Genomic DNA, 23,182 nt, shown 5'->3' with positions numbered 1-23,182 from the left:
CCATGACTTACTCATGCCATAACTGGAAGTCAGTACCTCCCACTCCCCTCCATCCATTTTGCCCATCCTCCCACTCCCTCCCCTTCGGCAACCCCTGGTTTGTTCTCTGTGTTCATGGGCCTGTTTCTGCTTTTGGTTTATTTGTTTGTGTCTTTTAGATTCCACATACAAATGAAATCATGTAGACTTGTCAGATCACTGCCATACACCTGAAACTAATGTGACAGTGAGTGTCCACTATACTTCAATTAAAAAAAAAAAAGACACAAGACAGTGCAAAAAGAGAAAAACAAAAGAAGAAGAAGCTAGTGGCATTGCATCCTCTTTCTCCAGACTGTAGGTTGATTTCATTGTGTTTCTCAACAGCCTGTGGGGGCAATATCTACATCCACGATGCGGATTCTGCTGGATATGTGACCTCCCCCAACCACCCTGACAATTACCCCCAGCACGCTGATTGCACGTGGCTCATAGCGGCTCCCCCTGGAAAGCTCATAAGGCTGCAGTTTGAAGATCAATTCCATATTGAAGAAACACCCAGGTATGTCAAGTCAACTCTATTTCATTTTTCTCCTACTCAGAGTTAGTTTTCTTCAGCCGTCGTGTTCGAGAATAATTTCTCTTCTTTTCTCGGCCTAGAACATCTAGGGATGGAAAAGGGACATGCGTTACACCTCGAGCCTGAAAACATTGCCCGCCAGCCACTCTGTCATTAGCTGAGTGGATTGTGTACACAGATATTGTTCCTCCTGACACCATGCACATCCTCCAGGAGACACTGACGATGGCTGTTTGAGATTGATGTTATCCATTCTTCCTCCCACAGGAAAAATATAGTGTCTCTGGTAGATGAATATTTATTTTCCCAGCCTCATACTCAATGTCATAAATAATAAAATGCCTGTTCAACAAATGGACATTTGTGTTACGTGACACTAGAGGTCACCAGTGTCGGAAAAAGGACTAATGCAAGGACAATCCAATTTCCCAGTCTTTCTTTAATGAGAATGCTTACGGGATTACAAACTGGGGAGTAAGTCTTACTGTGTTGAACACAAAGAGAATAACTATCCTGGCTGACAAAACCTGAATTTTTCTGTTCATGTAACAAACGTGTATATACATTTGCAAGAATATATGTATGAAAGAAAACTTAGGTATGAGAGCTTTTGCTTACCATTTATGGGCACCTGACACAATGCCACTGTCCTAGTCAGTGAGCATTAATTGGCTGACTTTCTTAAGAAATATTGGGTAAATACTCACTGTTATGGACACGGAAGATTCCGGCTATGACTCTCCATTAACCCCGGGTGGCAGGGCTGTCAAGAGAGAGAGTTCTTCCTTGTCATGTGACATGTGTCTCATCATCATGTGAAACAAAGTACTTGTTTTTTTTGAAATTCCTGGGGGTTAATTTGAGAATGACTTTTATATTTGTAAAACAAGCACAGAATATGGAGGAAGATAAGAAAATATTCTTTGGTGTCGTACATGTAAAACCCATCTTTTTGAGCTACTAACAAAAGAATGTATTACAATTAGAAAAATAGTGTGCAGTATTCTGAAGTGACATATGATTTAAAATAACTGTCATCGTGTCTTCTGCTGCAGAAATGATGATTTAATAATGCTCTTGGAGAAAGTTGGTGAAGTCTTTATTTTTGAAATATGTCAAAGCTATTGACTTTACATATTAAATGGAGTTTTCTTTCCACCGTAGCTGCACATCCAATTACCTTGAGTTGCGTGATGGGGCTGACTCAAATGCACGGGTACTTTCCAAGGTTTGCGGAACATCTTTGCCCAACAGCCAGTTGTCCTCAGGAGAGGTGATGTATTTGAGATTCCGATCTGACAACAGCCCCACACATGTGGGGTTCAAGATCAAGTATGCTATAGGTAAAAACATTTTTTATACATGGTAAGAAAGTTATGAGACTAATTATAATAAAATATTAAAAACTCATTAAAAATTAGGGGCACCTGGGTGGCTTAGTCAGTTAAGCATCTGACTTCAGCTCAGGTCATGATCTCACGGTTTGTAAATTCAAGCCCCGCATCAGGCTCTGTGCTGACAGCTCAGAGCCTGGAGCCTGCTTTGGATTCTGTGTCTCCCTCTCTCTCTGCTACCCATCCCCCCCCCCCACGCTCTCTCTCTCTCTCTCTCTCTCTCTCTCAAAAATAAACATTAAAAAAATTAAAAAGAATAAAAACTCATTAAAAATTTAAAAAATTTAGAGATTTTGTATTTGCCTAATTTTAATAGAAATAAGTAAGAAATATAAATGTTTGAAACCACAAAGTCATTTATCAGTTTAAAGTTTTACCTTGCTTTCCATTTTAAGACACTCTTTTTAGTAGACTTGAATATTTTGTATTTTTTCCTAACTTGTTTGTGAAAGCATATTCAGTTAAATCAAATTTTTGCTTTTTTTCCTTTTGTCATGACATCTCTATCGTATTACTTTAACTAGTAGAACACTTTACTATTCATATATATTCAAATAACTATATTTAGAACAGTAACTTTGAAGTCATCACTAATGGAAAATGTTTTCCCCCTAAGTCTCTAGTGCCAAATCAGTCACTAAACAAAAACAAATATGTCTCCTCAGTGTTTTGATTTCCTTACTTAAAAAATGAGCAATACACATGCTTACTGAAGATGTAATGTAATAGGGTCGCAATTACATAGAATTTAGTACCTGGTGGGTCTGAACACTAACCAAACATATTTAATAGAGTCAAAAGTTGGAAAGCCTTATTGTAAGCCTTATTGAACCTACACCATAGGTCGTTTTATAGCCTGAGGCAAATTGTGTATAATTCAATGTAACTGTCACATCCAGCTGATAAGAAAGAATTGACTAGGAATTTTCCAGGCCCTGAGATAGCAGTTACTCCAGTGAAACACTTACTTGATAATTAAAGGGTAGGCATCACTAATCAATCACAGCACCCTTTCTAGTGGAGCATGCACTCAGTCTTCAGAATCACAGACACAGAGTCATAGGCAGGCCCTATCAATCCATCAGTGGGTCCTTGAAATGAAACTTTCTTGCAGCTAATAGCTCTTACATCGTGTCCCATGAGGATTAATGAGATGTTACAGAATATGCCATTCACTTTTCCATTTCTCATTATTTGACTGGACCTGTGGTATCATTTCTTTTTACATCAATAGTAGATTTCAAATCATAAGGGAAACACTAACTTAAACATTTTCAGAATTTTTAAAGCATTAACTTATATTCAATTGGCATCTGAAAGTTTATAAATGCACTGGTTAAATTAAAAACAACAACAACAACAGGGGCGCCTGGGTGGCGCAGTCGGTTGAGCGTCCGACTTCGGCCAGGTCACGATCTCGCGGTCCGGGAGTTCGAGCCCCGCGTCGGGCTCTGGGCTGATGGCTCAGAGCCTGGAGCCTGTTTCCGATTCTGTGTCTCCCTCTCTCTCTGCCCCTCCCCCGTTCATGCTCTGTCTCTCTCTGTCCCAAAAATAAATAAACGTTGAAGAAAACAACAACAACAACAACAACGACAACAACAACAACAACAACGCTGTAACAGAATATTGTTCTTTTTTTGCAGCCCCGTGTGGGGGAAGAGTGACAGGGCAAAGTGGTGTCATCGAAAGCAGCGGATATCCAACACTGCCGTATAGAGACAATTTGTTGTGTGAGTGGCATCTGGAGGGTCCCTCGGGACACTACCTCACCATCCATTTTGAAGACTTTAACCTTCAGAATTCCTCTGGCTGTGAGAAAGACTTTGTGGAGATCTGGGAAAACCATACCTCTGGTCAGTGAAATACGTCTGCTGTCTTTTGGGGGTGTTTATTTTCACAGGTACTCATTCAACCTCTGAAGTTGCCTCAAGAAAGGCCAAACTACATCTATTCTTTGCATAGAAGGGCAGTCAGCTCGGACCTCTGCCAACTTTTCCCTCCCTGGGTTCCCCCTCATAAACAGTGGGTGTCCGGAGCCCCAGGTGTCCTTATATAGCTTATCTTTATAGGTCACGTTGAGAGAACACTGTATTGTGAAGACATCCTCTTTCTGTTGTGACTTTCCAGGGCCATATGCAGTTATTTGAGGGGCATCCTCTTGGGTAAGGAGAGGAGAGGGTGTGTATCCTAGAAATCACGTGAGTTGGACAGTTGTCACTCTGTTGACTGGAACCATCTCCTTAACCAAATGAGCTCCCTCGTTGCGCTGAGACCTCCTTGCCCTAACTGGTTGCAGTTTTGTTACACGTCTCCACATACTTGAATATGTTTGTTTTATTTCTGTTTGTCCTCCTCTCAACAGAGGTCACCATTTCTTCGTGGGCAGAGCCTTGTCTTTTATCATTTTCTTTGTACTTGTAGAACACCTCAAGTAGAGGTTAAATGAAATCAATCACCTGAATGTGTATATACTTAATTATTTGACTCTCACAGGAAATTTATTGGGCAGATACTGTGGAAACACCATTCCCGACAGCATAGACACTTCTAGCAATATCGCTTTGGTCAGGTTTGTCACAGATGGCTCTCTGACTGCTTCGGGATTTAGACTACGGTTTGAATCTAGCATGGAAGGTAAGTTCACTGATTTGTTAAGTATAGTAGATAATATAATAATATTAGTAATACTATATATATACACACACACACACACACACACACACACACATATACTCATCCTAAGAAAGCCAGTCCATTAGCCCCACAGTTGTCAGAATTGGCCTTTCTGAAATACTTTGGTAAAACACAGATTTTATCTGAAAAAAACTGGATAATTACAAAAGTCTTCTGAATCTTCTGACTCTTGAGATTACTACAGCCATTGGTCTCTCATGCTTCTTGGGCCATGATGATAGAATACTACCAGTGAACTGTCATCCATGGAAACATGAATTAAATGTTCAATATTAGAGATAGGAAGTGAATACCAACGTTCTCTGTTAAGTCATCACATACACATAGTGAAAAATAAAAGCCGTAATTTTAGTATCCCGTGGAATACTAAAGAAAATATTTTAGAGAACACTCCCTGTGGAAGGGGTCATTTTGATCGGATTAGAATATGATTTCTTGGGTTTCTTCCCCTTCAGAGTGTGGTGGAGACCTACAGGGCCCTACCGGAACATTCACTTCTCCCAACTTCCCGAACCCAAATCCTCACGGCTGGCTCTGTGAGTGGAGGATCACAGTGCAGGAAGGAAGGCGGGTCACCCTGACGTTTAACAACCTGAGGCTGGAAGTTCATCCATCCTGCAACAGTGAGCATGTGACAGTGAGTGTCTCCTTGCAGTCAGGGATATCACATTCCATCGTTGAAGGAGCTTAATGGCCTATCAATCGTAGTCAGAAAAGTAGGTCGGGAATATTCCCATCTGTGCAACTGTACCTCAGACACATTCTCAGTATTTTAGACAGAACAAAAATGCAGTAAACTGCCATGATATTTGTAAGACCTGTTTTAGGAGGCTCTTTGTTGTCACAAAATACATCAGGGTCATAGGCAGGATAAATTTTAAGAGCAAATGATCATTACACATGGCAAAACGGGTAAATGGAGAAAAGCTGAACCTGTGGGTAGCACATAGCTGACTGGGACCAGAGTCACAGAACGGGCCACCGCCAAAAGTTCTGAGTGATTGAGTGGTCCTGCAAGGTTACTGTTTTCTGCCTGAGGTACTGAGTGACTCCTTTGGAAGACCACGGCTGCCTGCCAAGGTCAGTGCTGCCAAGGTCAAATGCTTGGGGATATGCTGTCAGCATTCTTAGCTTCCCTTAGCAAAGGAAAACAAAGGAGACCCATGAGTGGGAATGAAGATTGTTAAATGACAGATACGCATATAAACATATACACACATACAGGATTAATTATACATTAATATTAATATATTTCCCCACCCAACTCGACCTTTCCTCAGTCCTTGTTATCTCAGCAAATAACAGTTTCAAACTTGGGGATGCTCAGGTCAAAAACATTGATGTCTGTTTTGGAGAACTTTCTCTCACACCTTGTATTACATGCGTAATCAACCCCACTGCCTGTGTCTTTAAGGAGATCCAGAATCTAACCCCTTCTCACCATATCCCCTACTACAGCCATCACGGCTCACTTAGATGTAATTTAATAACTTCCGGCCGGTCTCCCTAGTCCCGCCCTCGTCTCCCTGCACTTTCAGCACAGCAGCTGGTGGGACAGGTTTAAAGGTAAAGCACATCATGCCGCTCTCCTTGAAAATCCTCTACTGGCCTCTCCTCTCACCAGAGGAGGATCCCAGATCGTTACACTGGCCCAGCTGGCCCTATAGAATCTGCATCTCCTCTCAAACTCCCGTCCTGCTCACTAGGATCCAGTCCCGCTGGCTTCCTTTTGGGTGCTAGAATGTTCCACAACCCACTGCACCTGTGCTACGGCCTCTGGCCTGCATCTCCCCGACGGCTGTCTGTTCACGGTCTCTCTTCTTCGCTGCTCTTCAAACGACCTGCTCCCTGCGACCCTACATTAAATCGATTCCACCCTGGCCCATCCTGCTCCCTGCGTTTTTGCCTTCACAGCACTTCACACCAACTGACATTCCCCACACATGTATTTGTTTGTCTGTTTATTGTCTGCTCTCCCCGCCAGAATGTAAGCTCCGTCAGGATGTGCCCTGTGTTTCATTCCCATGGAGTCCCCAGTGCCTGGCACAGAATAGAAACAGTAATTATTGAATGAATGAATAGTAGAAGCACTATCATTGTCCCCCCCCCCCTTTTTTTTAAGTTTAGTTATTTATTTTGAGAGAGACAGAAGAGAGAGCACAAGATGGGGAGGGGTGGAGAGAGCAAGGAACAGAGGATCCAAAGCAGGCTCTGTGCTGACAGCAGAGAGCCCGATGCAGGGCTGGAACCCATGAGCTGTGAGATCATTACCTGAGCCAAAGTCAGATGCTTAACTGACTGAGTCACCCAGGCACCCCTATCATTGTCCTTTTTTATTTTATTTTTTCAATGTTTATTTATTTTTTTGGGACAGAGAGAGACAGAGCATGAACGGGGGAGGGGCAGAGAGAGAGGGAGACACAGAATCGGAAACAGGCTCCAGGCTCCGAGCCGTCAGCCCAGAGCCCGACGCGGGGCTCGAACTCCCGGACCGCGAGATCGTGACCTGGCTGAAGTCGGACGCTTAACCGACTGCGCCACCCAGGCGCCCCTCATTGTCCTTTTTTAAAGACAAGTCACTTTTGTTTTCAATTTAGTTGTCTCCTGTTGGGTAGTAGATTCAGAAATACAAAGCATCTTTGTACGTTACTATAATACTTTGTATTGCCCTAAAATGATCATATTCAAGCTTCAAATTTTGCTTCCAGGTTCTAACACCTGGAGGATTTTTTTTTTATAGTTTAGCTATAATCCTTTATTTATTTTTTTTTAAATGTATGAAATTTATTGTCAAATTGGTTTCCATACAACACCCAGTGCTCATCCCAACAGGTGCCTTCCTCAATACCCATCACTCACGCTCCCCTCCCTCCCACCCCCCATCAGGCCTCAGTTTGTTCTCAGTTTTTAAGAGTCTTTTATGCTTTGGCTCTCTCCCACTCTAACCTCTTTTTTTTTTTCCTTTCCTCCCCCATGGGTTTCTGTTAAGTTTCTCAGGATCCACTTAAGAGTGAAACCATATGGTATCTGTCTTTCTCTGTATGGCTTATTTCACTTAGCATCACACTCTCCAGTTCCATCCACGTTGCTACAAAGGGCCATATTTCATTCTTTCTCATTGCCACGTAGTACTCCATTGTGTATATAAACCACAGTTTCTTTATCCATTCATCAGTTGATGGACATTTAGGCTCTTTCCATAATTCGGCTATTGTTGAGAGTGCTGCTATAAACATTGGGGTACAAGTGCCCCTATGCATCAGTACTCCTGTATCCCTTCTAACACCTGAAAGATTGAAATGATCTGTTTTATCAGATATTAAAAATTATGGGGCCCCAGGTGTTTTCTTCTATCTGAAAGCCAGGGAATTTTGGACTAAGCTTGCTTATTTTATTTTTTTAATGTTTTTTTAAATTTTAGTTTTGAGGGAGAGACACAGAAAGAGAGAGAGTGAGAGAGTGGGAGGAGGGGCAGAGAGAAAGGGAGACACAGAATCCAAAGCAGGCTCCAGATTCTGAGCTGTCAGCACAGAACCCGATGCAGGGCTCAACCTCGTGAACCATGAGATCATGACCTGAGCTGAATTGGATGCTTAACCGACTGAGCCACCCAGATGCCTGTAAGCTTGCTTATTTTAAAGGAACATTTGCTCCCTATTAACAACTGAACATATAGAGGCAAGGTTCAAGTAGAAAAAAAAAAAATTAACCACTCCCAGTATATCATATTTTGATGTATTTTCTTGTCAATGAATATATCATGTAGTTGTAATAATGTGGCATAATTCATTTGCATGCTAATTTTCATTTATTTTTCTGATTATAAATATAATGGATGCCTATTGAACAAAATTTGGAGAGTTCAGAAAATAAAAAATATTAAAAATACTTGAATTTCAACCAATTAGCAACCAATCCATTGCTCAAATTTTGATGTACACAACAGCTTATTTCCCTTTGAAATTGTTTCCATAGTTGAAATATTGAATATAATGGTTATTAGGATGCTTACCAGCAGAATCTTCACATGCTGTGCAGGAAAGATAATATGAAGAGTCATAGTTTCAGAACTTGAATAAGAAAATAAAATTTGCAGCAACAACCACAAATTCTGAATCACATCTTACATGTCATTTTCCCATCTCTGAATCATATATGCCAAAGGTGTCTACTTCCAACTCTTTTAGTTTTTTCTTGGGTGCATATGTCATTATTTCAAAATAATATTCCTATTCTGCTCCTTGTTTGCTTTTCAGTCTGAGACATTATCTATCCACATGCAACTCTGGAAGATGAGGGTTGAGCTCTCTTCACAATCCAACCCCCTTAGCCCAAATGCTCACAGGGCTACGCACAATTCATAGCCTCTGCCAACTTGCTCCCAAAATACATATGTCACAGATTTTGCTTAAATTTCTCTTCAGTGTTTACAAGATTATGATTATATAGATGCCATTCCCAGCCCAGCTAAGTAATATACTATGGTAGCATTTTCTTGTTTTTTTCTGAGTAATAACAATAATTGTGTCCTTTCTAACATTTAGTGTTGATGCACATATCACTGATTCTCCCACACGCTCTCGCTCCTGGTGTACGTCCCCACCTTGTATAGTAAAGCACACCCACCAGTTCATTCGTTTTCCTTAGCAAAATCCTTTCTCCATGGATATTCTCCGTGATGGAACCTTTCTCCATCAGCTACATGCCTGATGCCAGCTGTCAAACCAGACATGCCCTTCACCAGCAACTTTGCAAGCCCCTTTATTCCTCTCCTGGGCTGGCCCCAGACTCCATGATTTGTGCATTTCCCTGTCTTGGCTCATTTCCTAATTTGGTGAGGCATATGTTCTTATATTTCCATAAGGACGTAGGCATGGATGTTAAGCTTTTTGAGAAGGGGTGTACCTGGAATTATCCTTATTTTACCATTGATCTTTGAATATACTCTCTCCATTAAAATACCATACGTATTTGATACATTCACCTATGGATATAAACATGTAAATCATAATTTTATTTTATTTTATTTTATTTTTTTTTTATAAAAGCACCCTTTGCTTCTTTTTTTTTTTTTTTAATTTTTTTTCAACGTTTATTTATTTTTGGGACAGAGAGAGACAGAGCATGAACGGGGGAGGGGCAGAGAGAGAGGGAGACACAGAATCGGAAACAGGCTCCAGGCTCTGAGCCATCAGCCCAGAGCCCGATGCGGGGCTCGAACTCACGGACCGCGAGATCGTGACCTGGCTGAAGTCGGACGCTTAACCGACTGCGCCACCCAGGCGCCCCGTAAATCATAATTTTAAAGTTTTATGTTGCTTCCTTTTGGAAGGGTCCATTTCTTTCAAGTTCCTGTTAACTATTTATGTATATTGAGTGGTCTCTGCCTTTTACATTAGATGTTTCCTTAAATGTGTGGTGGCGCTTGGTTGCTTATTGATATTCAAGAATGAAGTACTAAAATGCTGCTTGGAATCTCTGTGTGCATGGGATTGTCAATTTATGGTCCTCATTGGGTAGGGAGGGGAGGGACTTGACCAATCAATGAGGGGAAACTACAAATGTCCTGTCTACAGGTCTTTTTTTTTTCCTGGGGAGGTTAAAACTCCAACAATAACTCTCAGAATTAATTTCTTTTATGAATCTTTAATATCATGTCCCCATTATTTTTCTTCAAAATCTATTTCTATAGGTTCACTGTATGTTTTGTTTCCTCTTCACTCTGCTGTAAATAAGGGGATGTGGCTTGCCCTTTGCCCATACCTTATTTACTTTGAGAACTTCTGGAAAAAGGTGGGGGTGAAGCGAGAAGAAAAGAAAGAAGGAGAAAGAGAAAGAGAGAGATGGAGAAAGAAAGAGACAGGAAGAGAGAGAAATAAAGAAGAAATGCACTACAATGAGATATGTGCCTGATTTTATTCCTGCTTATAGCAAATGTTAGAGCTTGTCCTGAATCTCAAATGCCTACTTCTGCGCCATTGTTTTCTGGGAGTTGCAGTTTCTGCGTACATATGTGAGTGGAGGAGGAAAGTGGAAACAGCACTTTGGTGGCCTTTAAAAGCAGGAGCTCATGTTATAAATGGATGCCTGAACATTATCAGTCATTGTGATTCTAAGTTCAGGCAGACATTGGCGCAAGGATAACCGCCACTGGTCGTGGTTTCCAACGTGTTCCATTAGTCTGTAGTTGCTGATAATCTGATTCTGGCAAAATGTTGCCCATTCCTGTTTTCAGTACTACTGAAATTTTGTCATCTTCTGTTGCCTTCTACATGACTTCATGGTTTGCAATCAGAGGGACGATTTCAATCCAGTTTCATGATCACTAGTTGTTTGAACTTCGGCAAATTGCATAACCCTTTCTGAATTCTACTATCTTAATCTGGAAAACAGGGATGATATTTTATGTCTGAGAGGGCATTGTGCTAATTGGATCAAGTAATACAAGTAGGCTATTAGCAGAGCCTGGTGCTCAGTTAGCAATAGGAAATGCTGTGTCTGGTCCTTTGAGTCAAAAGACACTTTAAACCAGAAGCCCACAGAGCTCAATTTCATAATCAATGATAGTAAATAAAAAAGCTCACACCGTCTGTTATGGAGTGCATCCTCCTCCTTCGTTTCTGTCAGTGCCATCCTCTGAATCATTATTCTTAATTGTGAATGATTCAAATCCTTGTTAAAAACAGGAATATCAACTACTCAATTAGTCAATTATTGCTTAGTTACTTCTGGATCTTTCCTGAACCGTGAAAACCAGGCAGGCTAAAACTCCCTTGGTCTTGCACAGAAATGGGATAATACTTCCCAGTTATTATAAGTATGGGCATAACTAGAATTATTGTTTAATATTTTGGAGTCAGCACTACTTGAAACCATTTTTTAAAATTCAAATTAATAAGAAAAGTGAGGCTTTGGATCCATAAGTACTTAGGAAAGAACTATTATATTGATTTTTTAAAGTTACTTTTCAAGGCATTTTAAAATATTTGAGTTATTATAGGCTTCAAATCATCAGAGACTAACATTTAAGCCTTCATTCCAAATACGAAAGGTCCTGATACATTGTTAAGAAAAATGGTCCATCAGTGAACTCTGTGAACTAAGATGTAAGAGCGTTGGCCTGTCTAATTTACATTTAGAGCTTGGTTTCCAGTTGCAAAGAGTACAGCAGTTTCTCATTTGTCAGCACATGGCAGGAGGGCTTTACTGTAATACTCTCATTTTAGTGAAATGACCCTGAGGCCACAGAATGTGCTCCGGGCAGCAAAGTGGCTTGTGGCACCGGGCTAGGAGCCCGGACTGTGAAGTAATTCATTTTAGCCCAGAGTTTCCTTAGAAGGAAGTGTATCTGGGCTGTGAATATAATCTCCCAGGAAATATTCAGTAAGGTGGACTGTGTGACTAAAGGTTAAATGATTTTTCCAACAGATATTCAATGGCATTAGGAGTAACTCACCCCAGCTAGGGAAACTGTGTAGCAGTGTGAATGTAAGCGAGGAGATCAAATCTTCAGGACACAAAATGAGAGTCGTGTTTTTCACTGATGGATCCAGGCCATATGGAGGTTTCAGTGCTTCCTACACATCCAGTGAAGATGCAGGTAAGAGAAGACGTTATAAATACACCTGTTTCAATCACGGGCACCGCGGATGTTCGCACAGCTACCACCAATAGCCACCGAGCCGTCTATTTTCCCTTTCGAGATCAAAATTACACCTAAGAGCTTCTACGGCAGGAAACACATATAACCAGGTAGAAAACCCATGCCAGGCAGGAAAAAAAAAAAAGTTATACTTTCAGAAAGAAAGCTGCCATTGTGAATTAAAAAACAATGCTGTTAGGAGAGCTTCTAGCTCAATCCCGTATAATGTCGCCACGAAATACTGGTTGCCTATTTCACAGTCCTTGGTCAATTATTTTCTGCTGAAAGTGACCTTCTATCTCTAAAAAGGTAACTGACTCCCAGAAAGTGACTAATTGAAGATAGACAGATTTTATGGTTTCTTAGCCAGCCATCTGTATATATATTTCCAGTGTAAATGAATGAGGGTTCACATTGGATACAGAGTATTGAAAATTTATGCAAGATACGGCCTTTCCAGTCTAAATATTCGCCTACTTTCTGGATTGGTGCTATTACCTAAGAGTTTTAAATAGTAGAAAGAGTTGGAACTGAATGTTTAAAAAAATCTTTGTTTCATTGATAGGAACATTCATTCCCATATGAAAAGGAGCGAATTCATTGGCACTCCCATGATGTTATTTGTTTGATGAAATAACAAGGCTCAAGTGGAGAATTGCTAATGAGAAGCCACTGAGACCACCACTGTAGTTAGATATTTCTCCAAATTAAATATTAATGAACAATAGGCTTAAATTAGGAGAAACAGATGCCCAGCCAAACCCACAAACCCACCTAATCTACCCTACAGGAAAATAAAGAAGCTGTTTAGTTTTACACATATTTCCAAACTCTCAGAAACGTCTTCCATAGAAATTCACACAAACTTCCATAGACACTCACAGAAACTCACAGAAACTTCTTCATGCATGAGCCAGCCCTTCACCCACAATCTTAACGTCATCTACAAAAACAAAGCAATAAAAATCTTCTTGTTATTTTCGTTGTTATTGTATTATTTGCATCTTCTGTTATGGCCTGGACCTCACTGCTACTTTCTCTGTTGCCCCTTGTTTTCTTAGTATGTGGTGGGTCCCTTACAAATTCCGCCAAAGGAAACTTCACTTCCCCTGGCTATGACGGAGTCAGTAATTACTCAAGAAACTTAAATTGTGAATGGACTCTCAGCAATCCAAATCAGGGAAATTCATCCATTTACATTCATTTTGAAGATTTTTACCTGGAAAGTCACCAAGACTGTCAGTTTGATGTCCTTGAGCTACGAGTGGGTGAGTTCAATCAAAGAGCATGTTCTCCCAGTTTATTTTTTTATATTTTTTATTAGAGAGAGAGAGAGAAAGCGCATCAGGGGAGTGGGGCAGAAGGAGAGAGAAAGAATCTTCAGCGGGCTCCATGCTCAGTGCAGAGCCCATCTTCAGGCTCGATCCCACGATCCTGGGATCGTGACCCTGGGATCATGACCTGAGCTGAAATCAAGAGTGGGATGCTCAATTGACTGAGCCACCCAGGCGCCCCAACTGTTCTCCCATTTATCCACGGTATTCTTCTTATACCTGGGGACCACCAACAATGAAGGGACTCAAGTGCCTACAATATATGTACATAGAATCCAGAAGATTGTTGGTCAGAAAAAAGCTGTAATTCTGTGGACACCCAGCTGAGGTAACATGCTCTATTAACAGTGAGTGAGATGGGTCAGTGTTTACAACTAGACCAGTGTTTCAATTGATGTGAGACTTACCCAGGAGAGACTCGGTTTGTGTGTATTCTCTCTCTGTCTCTTTTTAATGTTTATGTACCTATTTTCAGAGAGAGAGAGAGAGAGAGAGAGAGAGAGAGAGCCAAAGGCCAAGTGGAGGTGGGGCGGGCAGAGAAAGAGGGAGAGAGAGAGAGAATCCCAAGCAGGCTCCGCACTGTCAGCACAGAGCCCAATGCAAGGCTCCAACTAAGGGAACTGTGAGATCACTACCTGAGAGGAAATCGAGAGTCAGATGCTTAACCGACTGAGCCACCCAGGTGCCTCTGTCTGTTCTCTCTTCATGAGTTCAGGTGGTCCCTTCAATAATCTTTTAGTACTCAAGACTTCTTTCCTCAGAGACTGGGACTTGGCATGGTCAGAACTGTATCAGTGATATCCTAAATTTACAGGAATTCTACTTAGAAATCAAAAGAAGTTTTGCAGTGTACCAGATGGAGAAGCACATGGAAGTTATTTGGGGAATTATCCCCAGAGGAGTCAAGTTTGTCTTTGTTTTCATGATGGAAATGGATTGAGGTTTACTTGGTAAACCATAAGTCTCCAGAATTTTTAAAAATCTGCATTCATAGAAGATGAATCCATTTTAGTTCTTTCTTGCAGTTGAGGAGTGGGTTATCCATCAAATTGCCCCCATTGTTACATTGACACCCTTTCTGTGGCTTGAAAAAGAGAAATAAAGTAACATGGTAGATCGTCTATGCTATTTAAGGTTCACTGAGTTCCATGTCATTGCAAAAAAAAATTTTTAAAGGAGGTTGAAAGCAGCAGAAACTAGTACAATTAGGTGGTGGCAATGTTCTACGGTGGCTACTGAAATCAATGCTGACTTTGAGACCATGTTGGACAGAATTTTCAGGGAGAACTTGATAAAGTCTGTGGTCACAGACCAAGGGACTCAGCAGGAGAATCATCTGGACCCTTCTAGGTAGATGAATCTAGAGGAGACTTACGAGGAAAATGGAAATTGTAGTTTGAGAATGTTCTCCATGTGATTCTGACAAACCCACACCACTGCCACCTGGCTCAAAACCACTGGCTTATTGAATTAAGCAGAGTAGCTGTATATTAAATTTCTTATAGTCCCTCATTTTAGAGACAGTTAAAATACTATATTTTGTTGACTTATGCGATCAATAATATTGATCTGACAGGATAAAGAGAAGATTAAATGTGAGCTCTGTAGGTGTTTTAAAAAAGGTTAATCAGGGGCGCCTGGGTGGCGCAGTCGGTTAAGCGTCCGACTTCAGCCAGGTCACGATCTCGCCGTCCGTGAGTTCGAGCCCCGCGTCAGGCTCTGGGCTGATGGCTCAGAGCCTGGAGCCTGTTTCCGATTCTGTGTCTCCCTCTCTCTCTGCCCCTCCCCCGTTCATGCTCTGTCTCTCTCTGTCCCAAAAATAAATAAACGTTGAAAAAAAAAATTTTTTTTAAAAAAAAAAAGGTTAATCAAATTACCATGAAAAATAATCTCTGTAAAAATACTCAGCTCTCTCAACTCTTAGCCTGAGTACTGAATATTCTATTCATTTTAGTTGATTAAATGCAGTGAAGAAATCATTAAAATTTTAGCTAATTATCACTTTTATCTTGATGATATATTTTATCACTGTTGGTGTTATATTTTTTACTTCCTAAAAAAAGGCACATCCAAAAGGTTTTGTTTTCTTTTTAATTAATTGTATCTCTGTTTAGGTATGCTAAAATAGTTATGAAAACACAAATTGGAACAAAATGGCACCTACAGTAGAGAAAGATGCCCATACTAAAAAAGCATGGGGTTTTTTTCCTTTGTTTTTTGTTCTTGTTGTTGTTGTTATTTGTTTTTACCCTGTTGGAGGGACTCTTTCTTTTGCAGTTGACAAACATAGAAAGGAACTTTGTGAAATGGCAGCTACTACATCAGAATTTCGATGTGTGTCAATAAATACCTTGAAATGTTTTTTATTATTTGTTCCTACTGAATTCATGGAATGTCTTTCTCAAAAGCTACATAAATTATGGCAATTGGCGTATTATTTTGCTCAGGGGATGCTGATGGGCCTCTGATGTGGAGACTTTGTGGGCCTTCAAAACCTACAGTGCCACTGGTCGTACCTTATCCTCAGGTGTGGATACACTTCGTCACCAATGAACGTGTAGAATATGTTGGATTTCATGCGGAGTATTCTTTTACAGGTAAGACTTGTGATTAAGCTCTCAAACTCTGGCAATAGAATAGTTAAGAATTTTTCCCACAAAGATCTTACATCTATTTTGTTAGATTCATTTCTAGGTTGCTATTAGTTTTGTTACTAATGTCAATGAGATGTTCCAAATTACGTCTTCTAATTGTTTGTTGCCGATATCCAGGAATTTAAAATTTTTTACACGTGGATCTTTAGCCCAGAGATTTCACTACACTCTTACTAGCGTTGGTATTTTGTCTGTAGGTTATCTGTGTTTTTTCTGTGTCAACAATCCTGTCTTCTGCAAATGATAGTATTTGTTTCTTTCAACCCCAAAACTTAATGTTTTTTCTCGTCTTATTTCACTGGCTATGCCACCATCACAATGTTGAACAGAAGGGGTGATAGCGTCTTGTTTCTGACCTTAATGTGAATGCCTATGACCTTTTATTGTTAAATTTATTGATTTCTCTTAGGTTTTCAGTAAATACTTCTTATCAGGTTAAAGAAATCCCTTCAATTGTTAGTGTACTTTTTTTTTTAATTATGAATGGGTATAAGATTTTACCAACTGATTTTTCTGCATCTTTTGAGATGATTCTGTTTTCCTCCTTTAATATATTAATATGGCAAATTGTATATTAAAAGACTTTCTTCTCATTAAACCATCTTTTAATTTCCAGGATAAACCCTAGTTGGTGTGACATGTGTTTTGCACATATTACTAGATATTATTTGCTAATGTTTTTGTACTGGATTTGCATCTGTGACATTCTGCTTATATCTGAAAATTCAACCCAAGACAGACAGCACTGTTCTTTGCTGCTTCTCTGGGCCATCAGAGTTTTTCTAGAGTCCCTTTCTATGAACATGGCCGTTCTTTTAGACCCTCAACATTATGTAAAAGTCTCAACTCCAACCCTTCCTTTTGTGAGGGTCCAAGGCCGTATGTTCTTCTTGTGCAGGTGTTCAAAACCTCAGACCCATATCTCTGGGGCCCACATCTTCGTTCTACATCCTTTGAAACTGATGAACTTTCAGTAGAGGATTACCTCTCAGAATTTGAGAGGTATTCATTTCTGAGGCAGAGAGAGACAGAGCAAGGGTGGGGGATGGGCAGAGAGAGAGGGAGACACAGAATCCGAAGCAGGCTCCAGGCTCTGAGCCGTCAGCACAGAGCCCGACGCGGGACTCAAACTCACGGACCATGAGATCATGACCTGAGCCGAAGTCGGACGCTTAACCAACTGAGCCACCCAGGCACCCCTACACTTAATTTTTTTATAGATTTTGGAAATCCCCTTTCTTTCTATTAAGTTTACCTATTAGTCAAAATACGTTTTGGTTATAGTTTTATCTAACACCTCTTTGTGTTATAATCAAACAGTTGATTGGAAGAGGGAGTAAAATTGGTCAACCACTTGCCAGTTGACTTTTCTTTATTGAACTGAAAGAAAAGAATGAGGTTTCAGGAAGCAATATTATTCATGTAGAATGTCAGACCATCCTGTGTTTTAAAAATATATCTGTTCTTCAACTTGCCATGCTAATCTATACTTTGATAGCTGACCACCGACATAAATGCTTTTTATCAAATGACAAATTCTTTAGTTATGCTATGCATCATATTCTTCAAGCTTATATTTATTTTCAGTGGCTTGTTTTCTTTCAAGCAAGGCAATGTTATTACACAGTGTGGGTTATATGCACATCTAATTATTCTCCATTTATGGTACAGATTATCTTCCTTCTCTTTTGTACTAAATATGATCCTGTCTTGGGACACCTGGGTGGCTCAGTCAGTTAAGCAGCTGACTTTGGCTTAGGTCATGATCTCATGGTTCATGAGTTTGAGCCTCGCATCGGGGTCTGTGCTGACGGTGTGGAGCCTGGAGCCTGCTTCGGATTCTGTGTCTCCCTCTCTCACTGCCCCTCCCCTGGTTGTGCTCTGTCTCTCTGTCTCTCAAAAATGAATAAACGTTAAAAAATGGTCCTGTCTTCACTGTGTGATACTGTTTAACACTATATGGAATTCTGGTAATTTCTAATCTCCTACCCAGTTTTACTTTGCTTTTTCCACTTTCTTCTATTCATTTATTGCTTTTTTAAAATCATGGCTGTAAGACCTACTTACTTTGGCTTTGCAGAGATTTTTTTTTTCTTGTATCTAATTTAGAAGGTTACAAATCTCATTTCAGACTGTGGCGGAATACAGCTGGGTGAGAGTGGAGTTATCACAAGTCCCAACTATCCAGCCTCTTACGACAGCTCGACTCACTGTTCCTGGTTGTTAGAAGCCCCACAAGGCCATACCATCACTGTGAGTTCTGATTCTGTGCTGGAACAAAAATACCACATCCTGTGTGGAAACGGATTTCTTTTAATAAGCAAGCAATTGGAATAGGTTTTGATCCTGCAATCAGATCATCATCTTCCCCAAGTCTTCTCTCGTTAAAGTACAGACATTGGCATCTCCAAGTGTACGGTTACTGAAGAAATCTAGTTTGCAAAAGCATAGGAGAGAGTATATGTAGACGATGTTCCCCACCCAGGAGAGAAGTGCAATCACATTCTTTTTTTTTTTTTAATTTTTTTTTTAACGTTTATTTATTTTTGAGACAGAGAGAGACAGAGCATGAACGGGGGAGGGTCAGAGAGAGGGAGACACAGAATCTGAACCAGGCTTCAGGCTCTGAGCTGTCAGCACAGAGCCCAACGCGGGGCTCGAACTCACGGACCGCGAGATCATGACCTGAGCCGAAGTCCGCCGCTCAACCGACTGAGCCACCCAGGCGCCCCTGCAATCACATTCTTGATGTGAACGTCCATCCCAGCCCGCTGGACTGTGGCGCTCTCTCTAGTGACTGTGGTTCCAGGAGGAATACCTCCTCTCAAAATTTCCAGTAGAACCTCCAATAAGGAAAAAGGGAAGAGGGCAGGGGAGAATGAAATAAGAGACATAAACACAAAATTAGATAAATCAAAACAAAATAAAAAGGTCTGTGAACAACACAGAGTGCCTCATTCTTTCTTTTTTTCTCTCCTGCAGCTTACGTTTAGTGACTTTGATATCGAAGCCCATGCAACCTGTGCTTGGGACTCTGTAACCGTCAGGAATGGCGGTTCTCCTGGATCGCCCCTAATAGGACAATACTGTGGAAGTTCAAACCCCAGGACGATCCAGTCTGGTTCCAACCAGCTGGTGGTGATTTTTAACTCGGACCGTTCGGTGCAAAATGGTGGATTTTATGCTACATGGAACACACAAACTTTAGGTAAAAGGAACATGTGTTTTTAATTGATCGGTTCTTAAAATATATTAGCTAATTTAACAAGTATGCATTTTATGACTACTCTCTGCCCAACTGAACCCAGAATGTTATACCCGTGTCATCTCGTGTACAACCTCGTAAGGAAGACACAATATCAATACATATTTTTTTCCATTTCGCATGGATAGAAACTGAGGGTAGGTGGGTTGATAATTTTTCCAGGTTGTGAAGCTAATAATTGGTAGAGTCAGGATTTGAATAAAGTCACTGGGGCCCAGAAACTTTGATCTTAACACTTCACCATGTTGCCTAAATGGGCAAAAGGGCATGGCATAACCAGAGAATCGAAAATAATAGAAAATATGTATTGGAATCACAAGTAGTTTGGAATATTTGGAGCTTGGAGGCAGAAGGCTGGGTGGTAAGCTGAGGGCAGGAATCTAGGTGGTCCATATCACGAAGAGCCTTGTCTTCTCTGTTGTCTCGTGAGCAATGGGGAGCCATTGAAGAGTGTTGAGCAGCAAAGTGACAAGATTTGTGATTTAGAGTGAATGCTCTGTATGTGGCAAAATATAATAGATTTGATTTCAAAAGGGTAGTTTTTCTGTATGTAAAGTATGAACTTCATGGAAATTCCCAGAAAACATAAGAACTTGCACTGGATACTTTAGTCAGGATTACTTTAAAGCCTTGCAGCATCACACAGGGCAATTCTTTCTAGAAGAGTCAGAGTTATTATGAAAAGCTTTTTGTGGAATGAGTCAAACTTTATCTTATTAAATCTTTTGAAGTCATAGGGGAGTTTTAGATGCACCACTGGTTTTCCAAGGGTTTAAAAGCAAAAGATAACAGGGAATACTCTTTAACTTAACTTCGTTTTGTTTGGAATTCATATTTTTTCTTTTGTCATCTCTTAAGGACATATTTTAATAGTATAAAATAATTCTAGATTTTCTTTCTTTCAATCCATGTAATTTATTTTCATCCATTAATGTTTCAATATGAATGAAGCAGATTCCTTAATGGAAGAAATCTATCCTCCTGAAAATCATTTTCTCTAGTCCTGGATGTTAGAGTAAAATCACAAATGAGTGTAGACTTGTATTCTCATGTGTTCGCAGTAACAAAATACAGAACGTAGAATTGTTGCTACTCAAATACTATATAGCTTCAAGGGGAGTGAAAAATAGTGCTATTGTTTGAAAACAGAATAGAAATCTATCCTTTTTATGGCAAGGATTAGTGGTCTCGGGTGAGTTCAATAGAAATGTAACAAAACAGTAACAGCTGAAGCTTCCTCTGGATTCAGTGCCCCTTACACTTATGGGGAGTTCTTGTCGCATACCTGCCCTGAAGACCAGTGACTCACAGGTAAGGAAAAATAGACTGAACTCTCACATTGAGAAATGTGTTTCCTCTGGAAGTTTTGGGCTACTAAAATTGTTATTTTCCTCTCAAATTAATGACTTCTTCTGTGACAATTTTTCAGGCTGTGGGGGAATACTTCATTCAGACAATGGTACAATCAGATCCCCTCACTGGCCTCAGAATTTTCCCGAGAACAGCAGATGTTCCTGGACAGTCATTACTCATGAAAGTAAGCAGTTGGAGATCAGCTTTGACAACAACTTCCTAATCCCCAGTGGTGACGGACAGTGTCAGAACAGCTTTGTGAAGGTGAGTGGGCTTGTTTATTTAATGGGAGCCGAACTGGTTTTGTGAACATAAACATTTAGACCAGAAATGATTCATTGCCTCTAGAAGTAAGAAAAAGACAATTTTGTTGCTTGGGTTTCTTGAATAAAAGCATGAAAAATCTCAATTATTTGGAGTTAAAATTTGAACCACAATACCCAACGTATTGTGACTTTTCATTTGCGAGTACATAGGCAAGTGACTTAACTAAGGACATTGTTTTCTGGCTTTATTAAATTCTTCTTGAGCGCTTGGGGTTCTTCCTTACCATGGAAACTAAAGAAAGAAGGCCAGGTTTTTTTTGCTATGTTCTTTCTTTCATTCGTTCATTCGTTCATTTTTGGTTTTGTTTTCTAATAGACCCTCCAGGACAAAACAAATGTAAGGCAACATTTAAAATGTGCTGTAAAAATGACAGAAAGCTAGAGATGTGGCTGGTGTCAGCCCCCACTCTGGGATTCAAGAGCCCACAAGCTAAGAAGAACATGGGAGGCTCACCTAAAATGATGGCAGTGGGGCGGTCAGGAAGGCTCTCTTTTTCTAAAGTTACTGCTTTAGAAAAGCACTTTGGGTGGCACCGACCTCACTTTTCACTGATTTATAAATGTGATGACAGTGAGATAAATTCATTCCATCTGTGCTATTTTTCATATCATATGTTATATCTCTAAGAGACCTTTCTACCTGTTAATGGAATGGACATCGGCCTTAAGTTCACATTAGCCTAGACTTCATTCATGTCTCTTGCATTTACTACCTGCATGTTCTTCTGTGAGCTAATTACACATTTATCCTTAAATGACTCAACCTAAAAATAAAGAGAACAATTCGCCCTTTAGTGGGACTGTCTTAAGCATTAGTGGTAATATGATATAATAACACGAACAGTGCTAGGTACTTAGAATGTGAAACCACCTAATGAATAGCAGTGGCTTTTTACTGTTGGGTGTTATTATTTTACATCATCTTTCACATTATGTTTTATATCTACCTAATCCATGCTGTTTAAATAAAAATCCCATACTTTTATAAAATATGTCTACAATAAAACACATTTAATACGAGTTTTCCTAATTGCTTTTTTCATGGAACAAATGAACTGTCTCTCAGGGATTGAGTCAATAGCAAATGCATAGACATACATAAAGCCTTTCACATTCATCAGTTGTACAAATGGAATATGAAAAGTTATTTCGGCCCATTTCTCCTCTTTTAAAATTTTTTTAAATGTCTTATTGATTTTTGAGAGAGAGAGAGAGCAAGTTGGGGAGGGTCAGAGAGAGAGGGAGACAGAATCTGAAGCAGACTCCAGGCTCTGAGCTGTCAGCACAGAGCCCAACGTGGGGCTGGAACTCATGAACCTCAAGATCATGACCTGAACTGAAGTTGGACACTTAACCGACTCAGCCACCCAGGTACCCCAGGCCATTTCTCCTCTGGACCAGACGGGAACCCCTCTGACCTCTGGCAAAGCCAACATAATTGGCAGGTGGAATCCACTGGGAGCCCTGCTCAAATTAAGTGGCCTGGGAAGCACTCTTTCCCTTCCAGGACTGAGCCTCCTGTTTCTGCCAGGAGACAATGAGCAGGGTGGGCAGAACCAGCAAGAGGGACCAGCTCCAGTGAGCGATCCTTAACCTCACACCTTATACAAAAATTAACTCAAAATAGACCACACGCTGAAATGTAAAGTACATGCTATGTGCTTTTAGGAAAAAAAATAACAGAAAATTTTCAGGACCTAGAGATAGATGAACATTTCTTAGATTAAACATCAAAGGAGTGATCCATAAAAAGAAAAATTAATAAATCTTACCTCATCAATTGGGGCGGCTAGGTGGCTTAGTCAGTTAAGTGTTGACTTCAGCTCAGGTCACAATCTCACGGCTCATGGGTTTGAGCCCCGCATTGGGCTCTGTGCTGATAGCTTAGAGCCTGGAGCCTGCTTCGGATTCTGTGGCTCCCTCTCTCTCTCTCCCCCTCCTCCACTCGTGCTTGGTCTCTC

The 23,182-nt window shown here is 40.4% G+C and overlaps 1 protein-coding gene across 1 annotated transcript in view; it reads left to right on the top strand.

Moving 5' to 3' along the window:
- Positions 1 to 23,182, top strand: part of CUBN (cubilin) — a 276,887-nt gene that overhangs the window by 189,567 nt on the left and 64,138 nt on the right. Inside the window, exons 44-54 of the mRNA XM_047065967.1 lie at positions 367 to 541; positions 1,724 to 1,902; positions 3,597 to 3,806; positions 4,447 to 4,587; positions 5,103 to 5,284; positions 12,076 to 12,247; positions 13,351 to 13,557; positions 16,071 to 16,220; positions 18,409 to 18,530; positions 19,260 to 19,485; positions 20,972 to 21,159. Of these exons, the coding sequence (XP_046921923.1) occupies positions 367 to 541; positions 1,724 to 1,902; positions 3,597 to 3,806; positions 4,447 to 4,587; positions 5,103 to 5,284; positions 12,076 to 12,247; positions 13,351 to 13,557; positions 16,071 to 16,220; positions 18,409 to 18,530; positions 19,260 to 19,485; positions 20,972 to 21,159 (1,952 nt within the window). The remainder of the gene's footprint in view (positions 1 to 366; positions 542 to 1,723; positions 1,903 to 3,596; positions 3,807 to 4,446; positions 4,588 to 5,102; positions 5,285 to 12,075; positions 12,248 to 13,350; positions 13,558 to 16,070; positions 16,221 to 18,408; positions 18,531 to 19,259; positions 19,486 to 20,971; positions 21,160 to 23,182) is intronic.

The sequence above is a fragment of the Lynx rufus genome, unplaced genomic scaffold, assembly GCF_022079265.1.
Source record: "Lynx rufus isolate CCGP_SWC_20201006 ecotype Redwood Valley unplaced genomic scaffold, mLynRuf1.p SCAF_7, whole genome shotgun sequence".
Taxonomy (NCBI): Eukaryota; Metazoa; Chordata; class Mammalia; order Carnivora; family Felidae; genus Lynx; species Lynx rufus.
This window is presented reverse-complemented; position numbering and strand designations above follow the sequence as displayed.